Raw genomic sequence first — 14,604 nt, forward strand, 5'->3', positions numbered from 1 at the left:
ATAGGGAAAAACACATGGGAAGAAAAGATAGAAGATGGAATGTGGTTCATTTTGACTGCCTTCAGAGATGAATTGAGCACTGTCTGTATTTTTGGTTTGATTTGGCCTCCACAGAAAAAAAGGTTGCAATTGCTGAAAAACATCCAGAGTTTCACTGGCCCTTTCCCCTTCCATGGAGGAACACTTCATTATATATAATTATGTATCTTTGTATGTTGTATTACTTTAGCATTTTATAAATGCTTTCATATTGATTTTATTTTATTATTTTTTAAAGAAGTGGAGATGGGGTCTCACTATGTTGCCCAGGCTGGTCTCAAACTCCTGGACTCAAGCAATCCTCCTGCCTCAGCCACTCCAAGTGCTAAGATTATAGGTGTCAGCCACTGTACCTGACCTCATGTTAATTTTATTATATGGCTATTATAATGAGATATATGGAATATAAAGATATGATTTCTATATAAGAAGAAAACAGAAAATAATAAATGAAGTAATTTGACCAACTTCATAGAACAAATTGTTGACAGCATTGGAGCCAGAGTGTTCTGACACCAGCTGTGTGATCTTGGGTAAAAATCTCTGAGCTTCAATGTCTCTATCAGTGAAATTGAGATAATGATACTTAAGAAGATTATTGTGAGGGTCTAAACTGTTGTCTTTACTAAGTAGTATACTTTTTCATTTTTAATATTTCATATATAACATTCAAAAACATAGGAAACATTTACAAACTGAACTATGCCATTATCTTTATTTCCTTTGATGTGTCCCTGTATAGGAAGATTTTTTTTTTTTTTGAGATAGAGTCTCGCTCTTGTCACCCAGGCTAGAGCTCCATGGTGCGATCTCGGCTCACTGCAACCTCCGCCTCCCAGGCTCAAGCTATTCTCCTGCCTCAGCCCCCGAAGTAGCTGGGATTACAGACACTTGCCACCACATTCAGCTAATTTTTGTATTTTTAGTAGAGACAGGGATTCATCAGGTTGGCCAGGCTGGTCTTGAACTCCTGACCTTAGGTGATTCGCCCATGTCAGCCTCCCAAAGCACTGGGATTACAAGCATGAGCCACCACGCCCAGCCTTAGAAGAATTGTGTTGTTGTTGTTTTTTTTTTTTTTTTTGAGACGGAGTCCCGCTCTGTCGCCAGGGCTAGAGTGCAGTGGCCGGATCTCAGCTCACTGCAAGCTCCGCCTCCCGGGGTTCACGCCATTCTCCTGCCTCAGCCTCCCGAGTAGCTGGGACCACAGATGCCCGCCACCTCGCCCAGCTAGTTTTGTTTTGTATTTTTTAGTAGAGACGGGGTTTCACCGTGTTAGCCAGGATGGTCTTGATCTACTGACCTCGTGATCCACCCGTCTCGGCCTCCCAAAGTGCTGGGATTACAGGCTTGAGCCACCGCGCCCGGCCAGAAGAATTGTTTTAATAAACTATGTACAGACATTAGTTACTGATACTTTATACATACTTATGATGAAAAATATGATGTTAGAATACAATAGTATTCAGGCCAGGCACAATGGCTCATGCCTGTAATCCTAGCACTTTGAGAGGCCAAGGTAGTGGATCACCTGAGGTCAGGAGTTCAAGACCACCCTGGCCAACATAGCAAACTCCGTCTGTACTAAAAATACAAAAATTGACTGGGTGTGAGTAGTGTGCACCTGTAATCCAGCTACTTGGGAGGCTGAGGCAGGAGAATTGCTTGAACCCGGGAGGTGGAGGTTGCAGTGAGCCGAGATTGTGCCACTGCACTTCAGCCTCAGTGACAAAGTGAAACTCCATCTCAAAAAAAACAACAAAAAAGAATACAATAGCATTCAGCTTTAATGTTCACAATCTGCATCCACCCTTTTGATGATAATCAGACTACAGATTGGTTCACATACCTGTGCCATTTAACCTATGTTTCAGATAGGTGGCTCTGTATTATACAATCTCTTTCTGAAACTTACTGTGATATTTGAAGTGATTAGATGTGTAATGGATAAGCCTTGAATTCGTGTGTTGGGGGTCCCCAAGACTACCCCCAGGTTCAAATGATTTGCTAAGAGGACTCGCAAGACTCAGCATATATTGTACCCATGGCTACAATTTATTATAGTAAAGGATACAAAGCAAAATCAGCCAAGAGAAAGTCTCATGGGCAAAGTCCCTAGAAAGCCAATAGCAGCTTCTAGGAGTTCTCTCCCAATGAGGTCATACAGGACATAATTCCTTCAGCAAGTTGTGACATGTGTGAAATGTTGTGTGCCAAGGTGTAGCTCATTAGAGACTTGGTGCCCAAGGATTTTATTGGAGGTCGGTCATATAGGCACCCTCTGCCTGGCATGTACCAAAAGTTCAGATCCCCAGAAGGAAAGCAGGTATTCAGCATAAGCCTAATTGTTTGCGCAAAGAGTTTATACAGTAAGCCACTCTTATGGGTACTGGGAATGGTGAGAACTCTCCTGAAATCCAGATTCTCAGATGCTAGCCACAGACAGTGTTGTAACAGGCCTTTCTAAGGATAGCAGTCTCAGGCCTGCTATCTTAATTCTTTTCTGTATACTTGGCATTTTAATAATATAATTTAACAAGTGTTTATTGAGTGCCTATTATGTACAAAGCAGCATGCTAGGCACAGAGCATATAAATATGATCTTGATACACCACATGTTTTCAAAAAACTTGAGTCAGATAAGTGCAGTAGGTGGGAAGGATAATTCCTTTTTATTATAATTGCAATTCAAAGTCAATGCTCTAAGAGAGTATATTTGTTGCCTGATGGCATCTGTGACAAATTTTCACAGACTTGGTGGCTTCAGACAATAGAAATTTATTCTCTTACAGTTCTGAAGGCTAGAAGTCCAGAATCAGCATCGCTGAGCCCAAATCAGGCTACCAGCAGGGCCACACTTCCTCCGGAGGTTATAGGGGAGGATCCACTCCTTTCCTCTTCTATCTCTTGATGTCTGTTGACGTTCCTTGCCTTGTTGCCTCATCACTGCAGTCTTTGCCTTTGTGGTCACATTGTCTTCTCTTCTGTCTATGAAATCTCTCTTTACCGCTCTCTTATGAGGACATTTCTGATTGCATTTAGGGCTCATCTAGATCATTCATGATAATCTCTCTATCACAACATCCTTAAACTAATCACATCTGCAAGACTGTTTTTCCATGTAAGGTAGCACAGCCTCTAGGGTATAGGACCTGATATCTTTGGGATCATTATTCAGCCTAATACAGAGAGTGATTTTTAAAAAATGCAACTGGGTATGGTGGCTCATGACTGTAATCCCAACACTTTGGGAGGCCGAGGTGTGCGGATCACCTGAGGTCAGGAGTTCAAGACCAGCCTGGCCAACATGGTGAAACCACGTCTCTACTAATAACACAAAAAATTAGCCTGGCATGGTGGCCTACACCTGTAATCCCAGATACTGAGGTGGCTGAGGCAGGAGAATCGCTTGAACCAGGAAGCCAGAGGTTGCAGTGAGCCGAGATTGTGCCATTGCACTCCAGCCTGGGCAACAAGAGGGAAACTCGGTCTCAAAAAAAAAAAAAAAAAATGCCGAGGGGCGTAAAATATAAACACCACTGTATTGCTCTGTTTTTGCGTTGCTATAAAAAAAACCTGAAACTGGGTAATTTATAACGAAAAGAGGTTTAAGTGGCTCACAGTTCCACTGGCTATATAGGAAGCATAGCTGGGGAGGCCTCAGGAAAATTACAATCATGGCCAAAGGCATAGGGGAAGCAGACATGTCCTACATGGCCAGAGAAGGAGGAAGAGAGAGAAGAGGGATGTGCTACACACTTTTAAACAACCAAATCTCATGATAAGTAACTCACTATCACAAGAACAGCAAGGGGAAAGTCCATCCCTACGATCCAATCACCCCACCAGGCCCCCTCCTCCAACACTGAAGATCATAGTTGAACATGAGATTTGGGTGGGAACACAGAGCCAAACCATATCACCCACATAAAGAAGAAGAATTGGAAAAATTACACAAGTAATGTGGACTATTTATATACTGTGCTGTTTATTGTAGGATATTTAGATTTTGGGACCTAAGTGTTTTAACAATAGAGGATTATTTTTTAAAATTATGGTAAATCCATGATGATGCTCTGTTCAGCTAATAAGTCATTAGATATTGTTAACAGATCAAAATCATATTATATGGTTCCAGTTTTATAAAAATGCATATATATGTATAGTTATATCCATAGAAAAATATTGGAAAGATATACCTTTAAAATGTTCATTCCAGGAGATAAAATTATTTTTAAAATTATTTTTCTCCTTTGGAATGCTGTCTATATTCTTAATATTTTCTTTAATAATATTTGCTTCTTTTATATTTAGAAAAATAATCTGTTCTACGCTTAGAGCAGGTTTGTTAGAAAAAAAATGGCATTTGAGATGTGCTCTTTTTTTTTTTTTAAGACAAATTCTCAGTGTGTTACCCAGACTAGAGTGCAGTGGCATGATCATGCCTCACTGCGGCTTCAACTTCCCAGGCCCAAGTGATCCTCTCACTTCAGCCTCTGAAGTAGCTGAGACCACAGGCGTGTGCCACCACACCCAACTAAGTTTTTAACTTTTTGTAGAGATAGAGTCTAGCTTTGTTTCCCAGGCTGGTCTCAAACTCCTGGGCTCAAGCATTCCTCCTGCCTCAGTCTCCCAAGGTGCTGGGATTATAAGCATGAGCCACCACGCCCTGCCTAATAGCTAAATTTTTATCAATAGAGATAGGGGAAGGAACCAAGGTGTTTAAAGGCAGCAAAGTACATGGTGACACGTAATCTCAGGGATACAGTGAGGCTTGAAATGTTATGTGAGTTCCATTGGGGTCTTGAATGTTAGTTGGGTTTCGTTATACTACTGTATAAAATCTGGCTAGTTTATATAATAAATCTTAATCATATATTCATTTGTGTAAGTGCTTTAGAATATAATAGATCAGCATGTTTTTCAGTGCAATTGTGTGAACATTCTTAATATTCAGCAATTTTAAAATGGTGTAGCCAGTTTGAATAATCTAATTTACATACATACTTATATAATTTGCATAATTTAATTTTTATTATTTGATGAATTGTTTATCCTTTCTTTCAATTACAGTGACTTACAAGGAATAAAAACAAATGCTAAAAAGGATGGAAGTGACTGGATTCTCAACGGAAGCAAGGTGTGTAGAGAGGGACTTCTATAGCCCTTCTTTTCAGAGTCATGCCATGGGTAACAATGTCTCAGAGACAACTCATTAATTCTGTTAAATCTAGGGACTCACGCAGGAATTGAATTTACCTAAGTTGTTTTGGAGACAGCAAATTTACAACAAATATTACTTAAGATCTGTGGTAGCTTCTATGTTTCATTTTGCATGCCCCCTCACTAATATGGCAAAGGTTGTTTTAGCTTCCAAACAGCCCTTATCAAACCAGAAAAAGACAAGGTGAGGCTCACATTGCTCAAATGTGGGACAAATATTAATAATACTTAAACTTTATGTTGATAAAAGATTGGGGAGAAGGCTTTCTCATATAGATCAAGAAGAATTTCAAAAGATTCTAGGAGAAGGCCAGGCACAGTGGCTCACACCTGTAATCCCAGCACTTTGGGAGGCTGAAGCAAGAGATTGCTTGAGCCCAGAAGTTTGAGACCAGCCTAGGCAGCAAAGTGAGACCCTGTCTCTACAAAAGTAAAAATTAAAAAATTAGCTGGGCATGGTGGTGTGCTCTTTGGTCCCAGTTACTCACTCAGGAGGCTGAAGAGGGAGAATCACTTGAGCCAACGAGGTTGAGATAGAGTAAGACCCCCCCTCAAAGAAAAGAAAAAAAAGATCCTAGGAGAAAAAGATATCAGTGATACAGTGATAGAATTTGAGAACCATTCAGTTCTACTAAACCAATCAACTCACTGATAGAAATGGAGAGTGCTTCCAATTAAGGTTACAAATGGGCTCAGGATCCCTGATATCAATGAGGGCAAATGCATTTGATATCACCGAGGACAAGTGATATTGCCCACCTAAAATAGTATCTAGTATATACTCAGTAAATATTTGTTGTTGACTGAGTGTTACGTGAAGGAAAGATGTTCATTTTATTTACTGTTATAAAACAGTCTTTCTGAAACTATGTGCCAAGGTCTGTTGAAGAATTAGTTTTTATATGTTTGTTTGGGCTAATAGCTCTGTATTTACAAAACTGAATCATTGGTGTTCTTCAAATATACTTTAATAAATATTGGTCTAAATAATTTATCCTAAGAATTATAATTAAACAGATGATAGCTCCAATATATAATCAGTTAACTCCTGGCATATAGAAGGCTTGTTTTGAAAGAGAGTGGGATATTTGGTTCGAAGTGAAATGGGGACCACATTCTCTTACACCTCTAGCTCTCTAAGCAGGCCTCATCTGCTCAGCCATAGTGTTTTGTGGGAACCACACAGGAAAAGTACCATTGACTCTGTTTCAAAAACTCTATTAGAAATAACAAACAATTGAAAGCAAGTAAAAGTAAAGGAATGGGTAAGCAAATACAGTGCATCTGAACGAATGTGCAGCCATTAACATTAGCAACACAAAGTTTTTAACAGTACAGGAAATAATTATACATTAAGTGAAAAAACAGGATATAGAATGCAAGTACAGAAACATTTTTACTATATTAAAATTAAAAATATGAGAAAGGAAATTATGAACGATAGTTGTATTATATACTTATGGAGGATTATATTTTCCCTTTTCTTTAGAATTTTACATTCTCTATATAATATCTGCAATGAGTTTCTGTTATTTTATAAGCATTTAATATCCTCCCACCACCCCAAAATGTTGACCCTCATTAGAGGTAATTTCAGCCCTATTCAAACTTTTGAGTGTCATAGTTAGGAAACAAACTGAGAAAATCCACTGGCAAGGAAAATTCTCATATAACTCTGTTAGAAAGGGGGATCCACCATGGTGTTAAAATTCACATTAGGTCACACTGTTGTAGAAATGGTTCAGATTTTATTGATCCTTTGCTGTAATTACTTCCAATAAGACCTTCTGGAGAACACCACTTGATTTACCAAATTGAGCTCAGCGTATTAAAACGAATAGTTTTTGCCCAGTGAATTGCTCCTCCCTTCCTTTCCATTCCATTGTTTATTATCTGTAGTTAAAACATGTATGAGACCATTTTAGAGCATATCGTAGATACTAATTCCTGGATGCTGTGTGATGCAAAACAAACAAAAAGCACTCATAGCATTTCAACTGTGGCAGCTACACAGATGTTAGGAACTACACAGAAAGGTAGGAACTTGGTAGACTTTTAAGGTTTTTGAACAAGGGAGTGGTGTAATGGAGCAATACTGTTGAAAAAATATTTTTGCCAAGATGTATAGAATTTTTTTTGAGGAACATCTTTTTCAAAATATATTTTTAAAACATCCTTTGGGGCCGGGCACAGTGGCTCAAGCCTGTAATCCCAGCACTTTGGGAGGCCGAGACGGGCGGATCACGAGGTCAGGAGATCGAGACCATCCTGGCGAACACTGTGAAACCCCGTCTCTACTAAAAAATACAAAAACTAGCCGGGCAAGGTGGCGGGCGCCTGTAGTCCCAGCTACTTGGGAGGCTGAGGCAGGAGAATGGCGTAAACCCGGGAGGCGGAGCTTGCAGTGAGCTGAGATCCGGCCACTGCACTCCAGCCTGGGCGACAGAGCGAGACTCCGTCTCAAAAAAACAACAACAACAACAACAACAAACAAACAAACAAAAACAACATCCTTTGGCCTCCTCTGTGCCAAAAAGAATTCTAAGCACTTAAGATAGATATATGAATAGGAAATGGCTAGGAGCTCCTAGTAAGGAGGCATGTTGATGATCTTTTATTATTGTGTCACCTATAACCATACTGCCACCACTATCTTCATTTGCTGTTGTGTAGACAACACTAACATTATTTGCCCATTTTTCATTATTTGTATGTTTCAGTGCTGTGCATTTTAGGTGATGGGAGTAACCAACATCATTTTATACCCCTACTATTTCAAAGGGAGAGAGATTAAAAACAGATCATTTTGTTAAATTTGAGGTGTTGTAGGAATGCTTAACCCAGACTGGAGAATTTGAGACCTTTTGGCCAGTCTGATGTCTAAACCGTCCAGGATGAGTACAATTCATTGTAGCAGATTTGGGAAAGGGCCTTTCCCAAGTAGCAGAAACAAGATTTTCAAAGACTCAAAGGTCAGCAAGATCTCGCAATGTGATGGACAGCAAATAATTTAGTAGCTGACTCGAGAACAGGAAATTGGGGAGAGTGGGACAAGCAATAAGGCAGGTAAGGAGAGGTAAGCTAGTGCCAGTTTGTGATAAGTTTTCTATTTCCTGCTAAGGGTTTTGAATTTACCCTGAAGCCTATTAGGAGCTATTCAAAAATGTTTAAGTGTAAAGGCAATATGATCAGATTGCATTTAGAAAAATCTCTCTGACATCATGATAAATGATACAGCTGTAGAGAGATCAGTTGTAGGAACTTAAGAAATGATGAGGGCTGGAAATAAGGTAATTACAATAGAATTGAAAGGAAGTAAATAAATTCCAAAAGTATTAAGATGGGTTAGAAAAAACTAGATGCTGAATTGAATATGAAGCAGGATGACAGTGTAATCTACTGAAGCATTCATTGAGATTGGGAAATAGGTTGATAATCAGGATTAGATAGGAGTAGTGGTGGGAAGGAATATGTCCCACCCATGAGTCGTCAAGTGGAAATGTCCAGAAGCAAGTACATATTCAGGTCCAGGTTCTATCAAGAAATGTGGCTTACCAGGAGTTCGAGGCTGTAGTGAGCTATGATCACACCACTGCACTCCAGCCTGGGTGAGAGAGACCCTGTCTCTAAAAAAAAAGAAAGGAAACATGGCATAGATAAATATTTGGAGTCATCAGCATGTAGAGGGTGACTCAAGCCATGAAAATGATTGAGATGAACCAGGAAAGAGGCAGAATGAGAAGATAATTATTAATATTTGCTCGGAGTATATTTTGTTTTCTGAATCAATATCATCTGATAATCCCTCTCATTTGGCTTGTCATTTTTCCCTCCTTAATCATAGTTTCCTAATTAGGCCATTTTAAAGGAAGCAGGATATCAATTACAAAAATCAAAAACAGTCCTTTTCAAAAACTGATACATCTGAATAAATAATATAGTGCCATTTACAGCAGATTTTCTTTCTTTTTATTTTTCTTTTCTTTTTTTTTTCTAGAGACAGGGTCTCACTCTATCACCCAGTTTGGCGTGCAGTGGTACAATCATAACTCACTGCAACCTCAGACTCCTAGGCTCAAGCGATCCTCCTGCCTCAGTTTCCTAAGTAGCTTGGACTATATATAGGTGCACACTACCACATCAGCTAATTTTTAACTTTTTTGTCTCTGCTATTTTGGCAAGGCTGGTCTTAACTCCTTAGCACAAATGATCCTCTTGCCTCAGCCTCCCAAAATGCTGGGCTTCCAGGTGTGAGCCAGCAGGCCCGGCCAGATTTTCTTTTCTTACCAGTTTCTTCCTTCTAAAATACAATTTATCATCATAATAGAAAATTTGGTTTCATTTTTAAAGAACATAATAATCTCTGCTTATTATTATTGTGTATAATATTAATAGTGAAAAGATCTATAGGTTTCATTCTTTGAAGTATTAAGTAATTTTTCCCCGATCCTTGATAACATCATGTGTGAATAATCAACTCTGCAGATATTTGGGTAGGATACCAAGAGAGATATCGAGCATGTCTTGTCTGTTTTAGTTTTCTGGAATGTGCTTTCTCCCAATCATAACTTGCACATAGACTTGAATTATCATGGTACATTACTAGTGTACTTGGGGTTTTACAGGTGTTCATCAGTAATGGGTGGTTAAGTGATGTTGTGATTGTAGTTGCGGTCACAAATCATGAAGCTGCTTCCCCTGCCCGTGGTATTAGCCTTTTTCTAGTGGAAAATGGAATGAAAGGATTTATCAAGGGACGAAAGCTACATAAAATGGGATTAAAAGCACAGGTGAGTGATAATGTAAATCATATTCAGATACTAATTGAGTTTACTATTAATCAGATAGGAGACTTATATAGAGGATTACATGTGGCACAATTTTATTTCCTATGCTGAATTCCTAAAATACGCTTTTCTGATGTGGTAATGAGATTTATTCCCATTTATACCTCTCTATCTCTTTCTGATGATCAGCAATAGAAATGAATCAAGGTATTTTGAATATCTGCTTTAGAAATGGCAGAATTAACTGCATGGTAACAAGCCATCTATTTGTAAAATGTATTAAAGAAAAATATGAAGTAAAAATAGAAAGTGTGGCCAGGCACGGTGGCTCACACCTGTAATCCGAGCACTTTGGGAGGCTGAGGCCGGTGGATCACCTGAAGTCAGGAGTTTGAGACCAGCCTGGACAACGTGGTGAAACCCCGTCTCTACTAATAATAAAAAAATTAGCTGGGTGTGGTGGCAGGCGCCTGTAGTCCCAGCTACTCTGGAGGCTGAGGCAGGAGAATCACTTGAACCCAGGAGGTGGAGGTTGCAGTGAGCTGAGATCACACCACTGTACTCCAGCCTGGGCGACAGAGTAAGACTCCCTCTCAAAAAAAATAAATAAATAAAACAAACAAACAAAAAAACAGAAAATGTTCTTTCTATACATTACCGAAAACACATGTTTTGCTTAATATGTATTAGAAATCCTTAGTTCCAAGTACCTTGAGAACTGGACAATATTAGAGCTGGAATGATAGTGTGTTGCAGTAGGAAAGCCACAAGTTTTGGAATCAGATGGTTGTGAGTTCAAATCCCTGGTTTACCACTTACTAGTTATGTTCATTAAGCACTCCAGCTTGGCTTCCAATTTGCTTTTTGTTTTTTTGCAAAAAATAATATTCACTCCAATATTCACTGGGTTATTGGAAGATTTAAATGAGATCACTCTCTACATTTTTTGTATGGTCTTTTAGGATACTGCAGAACTATTCTTTGAAGATGTACGGTTGCCAGCTAGTGCCCTACTTGGAGAAGAGAATAAAGGCTTCTATTACATCATGAAAGAGCTTCCACAGGTCAGAAGTGTTTAAAGATTCCATCTTTTGACTAAATAATGAATTGGAATAGAATAATATAGAAACATGCTATTTCTATATTATGCATGCAGATTTATACATGCAAAACTTGTGAAATAGCTAATCATTTGAGTATTAAAGTTGTAATAAAAGTATGAGTTTTATAGGGTAGATAAGTAAATAACTGAACTCAGTAATATCCAATCAAAGCTTATAAAGTGAGTAGGAAAGCCTGGGCGCGGTGGCTCATGCCTGTAATCCCAGCACTTTGGGAGGCCAAGGCAGGCAGATCACAAGGTCAGGAGATCGAGACCATCCTGGCTAATACAGTGAAACCCAGTCTCTACTAAAAATACAAAAAAATTGGCTGGGCGAGGTGGCGGGCGCCTGTAGTCCCAGCTACTCGGGAGACTAAGGCACGAGAATGGCATGAACCCAGGAGGCGGAACTTGCAATGAGCCAAGATCCCGCCACTGCACTCCAGCCTGGGCGACAGAGCGAGACTCCGTCTCAAAAAAAAAAAAAGTGAGTAGGAAAAACAGATATTTCAGTTCTGTGATTCCTTCTTAGGATGATTTTAGCTTCTTAACTACAATTCAGAAACTTAGCTCTTTGTAAGGAAATGTCATGCAAAACATTTGATAGTTTGCCAGTTTTTAAATAATAACTGTGAATCAAAGGGAAAAGTGTAAAATTCAGAGTGAAAAGTTTTAGCCACATAGGATCAGTCCCTAAACAGCTATGGTTTTAAAGTATGGTTGACAAGTGATTATTGAACCTCAGATGCCAGTGTAAGGGGGTACTCCTGCCTGGTGACTGCCATGAAAATCACCAGCATGATGGATTTAAACTAAGACTACTTTTACATTAATAGGTAGAATTTAACTTATATGCTATAAGATGTTTATTTCCACAGATCTATTGAGTCATACAGTGTGCAGAGATTAATAACTTGAAATAAGCAACTAGGGACTATTTTTAACTCATATGTAAGTAAAGAGAAGAAAAAATTAAATAAATTGCATATATATAATGAAGACAGTCATTCGTGGGCATGGTGTTATGCGCCTGTTGTCCCAGCTACTCGGGAGGCTGAGATGGGAGGATCACTTGAGCCCAGGAATTACAGGATGTAGTGAACTGTGATTGTGCAACTGTACTCCATTTTTAGCAACAGAGTGAGACTTTAACCCTTAAAAAATTAAGAAGATTTTTTAAAAAAGCAGTCATTCATAAAAATAAAGGATTTGCTTTAGAAAGTGATTAGAGATATGTCAAAAGAATCTCATAAATCTGTTTTCTTATAAAGTTAAGACATAAATTAATCTTTATGAGTTTATTATAAAGTTAATTTATAGGATTTATCTACATAAAATGGGATTAAAAGCTACAGGTGAGTGATAATGTAAATTGAAATTGTGTAATTTCAATTATACAATAATGTAATTGAAATTGTGTAATTTCAGTTACACAATAATGTAATTGAAATTGTGTGAAAATCACTTGCATAAGACCTAATTTTTGTGTTATAGGAAAGGCTGTTAATTGCTGATATGGCAATTTCAGCTAGTGAGTTCATGTTTGAAGAAACCAGGAACTATGTTAAACAAAGAAAAGCTTTTGGCAAAACAGTTGCCCACCTACAGGTAAGCTTGTCATTGTGGTTTAGTATTAGATGATATCAATTTACTGATCTGGAATGGCCTGGGGTAAACAGAAGTTTGGGGTTATTTTCATGTAAGGTGATATTAGAAACCATGGAAGTGGATGAGATCACTAAGGGAGAGATAGTAGAGAGTAAGACAGGAAGTGATCTTAGGACACAGTCCTTGAGGAAGACTACAAGATTTAAAGGTAGAATTCATATTTGGAATTCATATTGTCTGAATAGGAGGAGCCTGTAAGATGACTGATAATGAATGAACAGTTAGAAAGGAGAAAGCAAATCAGGAGAACTTTGTCAGAGAAGCTGGAAGGAAAGAGGATTTCATGGAGTAGGGAGTAGGATCAAATGCTGCTTAGGGGAAAAATAAGATGAAGAGCAAAGAGTGCTCATTGAATACAATGATATGGAGATTATTTAGTAAGAGCCATTAATGGAGGTGGAGGGTGACAGACCCGAGTGATGAGACAGAAATGAGGAAGTGAAACAATACTGATGGTAAGCAGCTCTTTCTTGAGTTTGGCTGTGAATGGTAGTTGAGTGAAAGGGTGGTGTGGGAAGAGGGGAGGGGAAGGAGATTTGAGAGTCAAGGGAGATATTTGGGAGTTATTAATTTTTTGTCATTATTTTTAGGATGGGGATGTGGGTGCATAGTTTAATACCTACATATAAAGAAAGGATTTAATAAACGGGGAAAGTTTGTAGATAGGAAGGAAATAATCAACTGCATAAGGTCTTTGAGAAAGGGTGAGTTTGTGGATGCTGACACATGGAAAGATAGGCTTTCCCATCAACAGGAGAGGGATTCCTTCATTTGCACAGGAAGAAAGGAGCAAAGGACATCTATGAGTTCAGACAGATACATCACTCTGTTGGTAGAAAACTGCAAAAGTTATTTATAGAAGACTTCTCTTTCTGTAAATAACGTGGCCAGGCACAGTGACTCAGGCCTGTAATCTCAGCACTTTGGGAAGCTGAGGCAGGCAGGATCACTTGAGGTCAGGAGTTCGAGACCAGCCTGGCCAACATGGTGAAACGCTGTCTCTACTAAAACTACAAAAATTAGCCAGACATGGTGGTGCACGCCTCTAATCCCAGCTACTTGGGAGGCTGAGGCAGGAGAATCACTTGAACCCGGGAGGTGGAGGTTGCAGTGAGCCGAGATCGTACCACTGCACTCCATCCAGCCTGGGCTACAGAGCAAGACGCCATCTCAAAAACAAACAAACAGATAAATAAATAAATAAATAAATAACAATAGGGAAAGTTAGTCCTTGAAAGACAGGTGAGTGAAGGAGGCATGGAGGTGTTGGAGAAGGGTGAGGGAGGTACGAAATACCTTCTTGAGAATGAGAAACTGAACTACTTTCTGCTTTTTGTGTGTCAATCAGCTTTATGATAAGAGTTTAGCTTCCCAGGTACAAACATAGAGAAAAGACAGATGATTGTGTTTACCTAGGGTTGAGTTTCCCCAGGAACTTGAGGGGTTTTGCAAAAGAACTCAGTATATGGTGGCCACAGTCACTAAATATGCTAATTAAATTTTAGACCCTATAGTTTCTTTTTAAATGAAGGAATAGTTTATAATTCCTTCATGCGGTCATCAAACTGGTGAAACATTTCACCAGCAAAAAACCTGGAGTTGGGATTTGACTTAAAAATGTTTCAGTAGAATGACTGGCTGAAAGGCTTTGTGAAGGGGAAGGTAGAAATGAAACAATCTGGTGGCTTTTCAGGACCAGCATTCTAGAAATTATGTTCAGGTATGGTTTATGTCCTAACCCAGCTACTTGAATCTCTGTAGTCTAGGCATGTTCTCTCTCTCAAA

The 14,604-nt window shown here is 39.0% G+C and overlaps 1 protein-coding gene across 3 annotated transcripts in view; it reads left to right on the forward strand.

Moving 5' to 3' along the window:
• Nucleotides 1-14,604, forward strand: part of ACADL (acyl-CoA dehydrogenase long chain) — a 51,668-nt gene that overhangs the window by 11,433 nt on the left and 25,631 nt on the right. For 2 of the 3 annotated variants that reach the window (XM_033230416.1, XM_033230417.1), the window contains exons 5-8: nucleotides 5,113-5,179; nucleotides 9,888-10,052; nucleotides 11,012-11,113; nucleotides 12,646-12,759. In XM_033230416.1, coding sequence (XP_033086307.1) covers nucleotides 5,113-5,179; nucleotides 9,888-10,052; nucleotides 11,012-11,113; nucleotides 12,646-12,759 — 448 coding nt within the window. The remainder of the gene's footprint in view (nucleotides 1-5,112; nucleotides 5,180-9,887; nucleotides 10,053-11,011; nucleotides 11,114-12,645; nucleotides 12,760-14,604) is intronic. The other variant, XM_033230418.1, reaches the window with a different exon arrangement.

The sequence above is a fragment of the Trachypithecus francoisi genome, unplaced genomic scaffold (assembly GCF_009764315.1).
Source record: "Trachypithecus francoisi isolate TF-2019V2 unplaced genomic scaffold, Tfra_2.0 Lachesis_group13, whole genome shotgun sequence".
Classification (NCBI taxonomy): Eukaryota; Metazoa; Chordata; class Mammalia; order Primates; family Cercopithecidae; genus Trachypithecus; species Trachypithecus francoisi.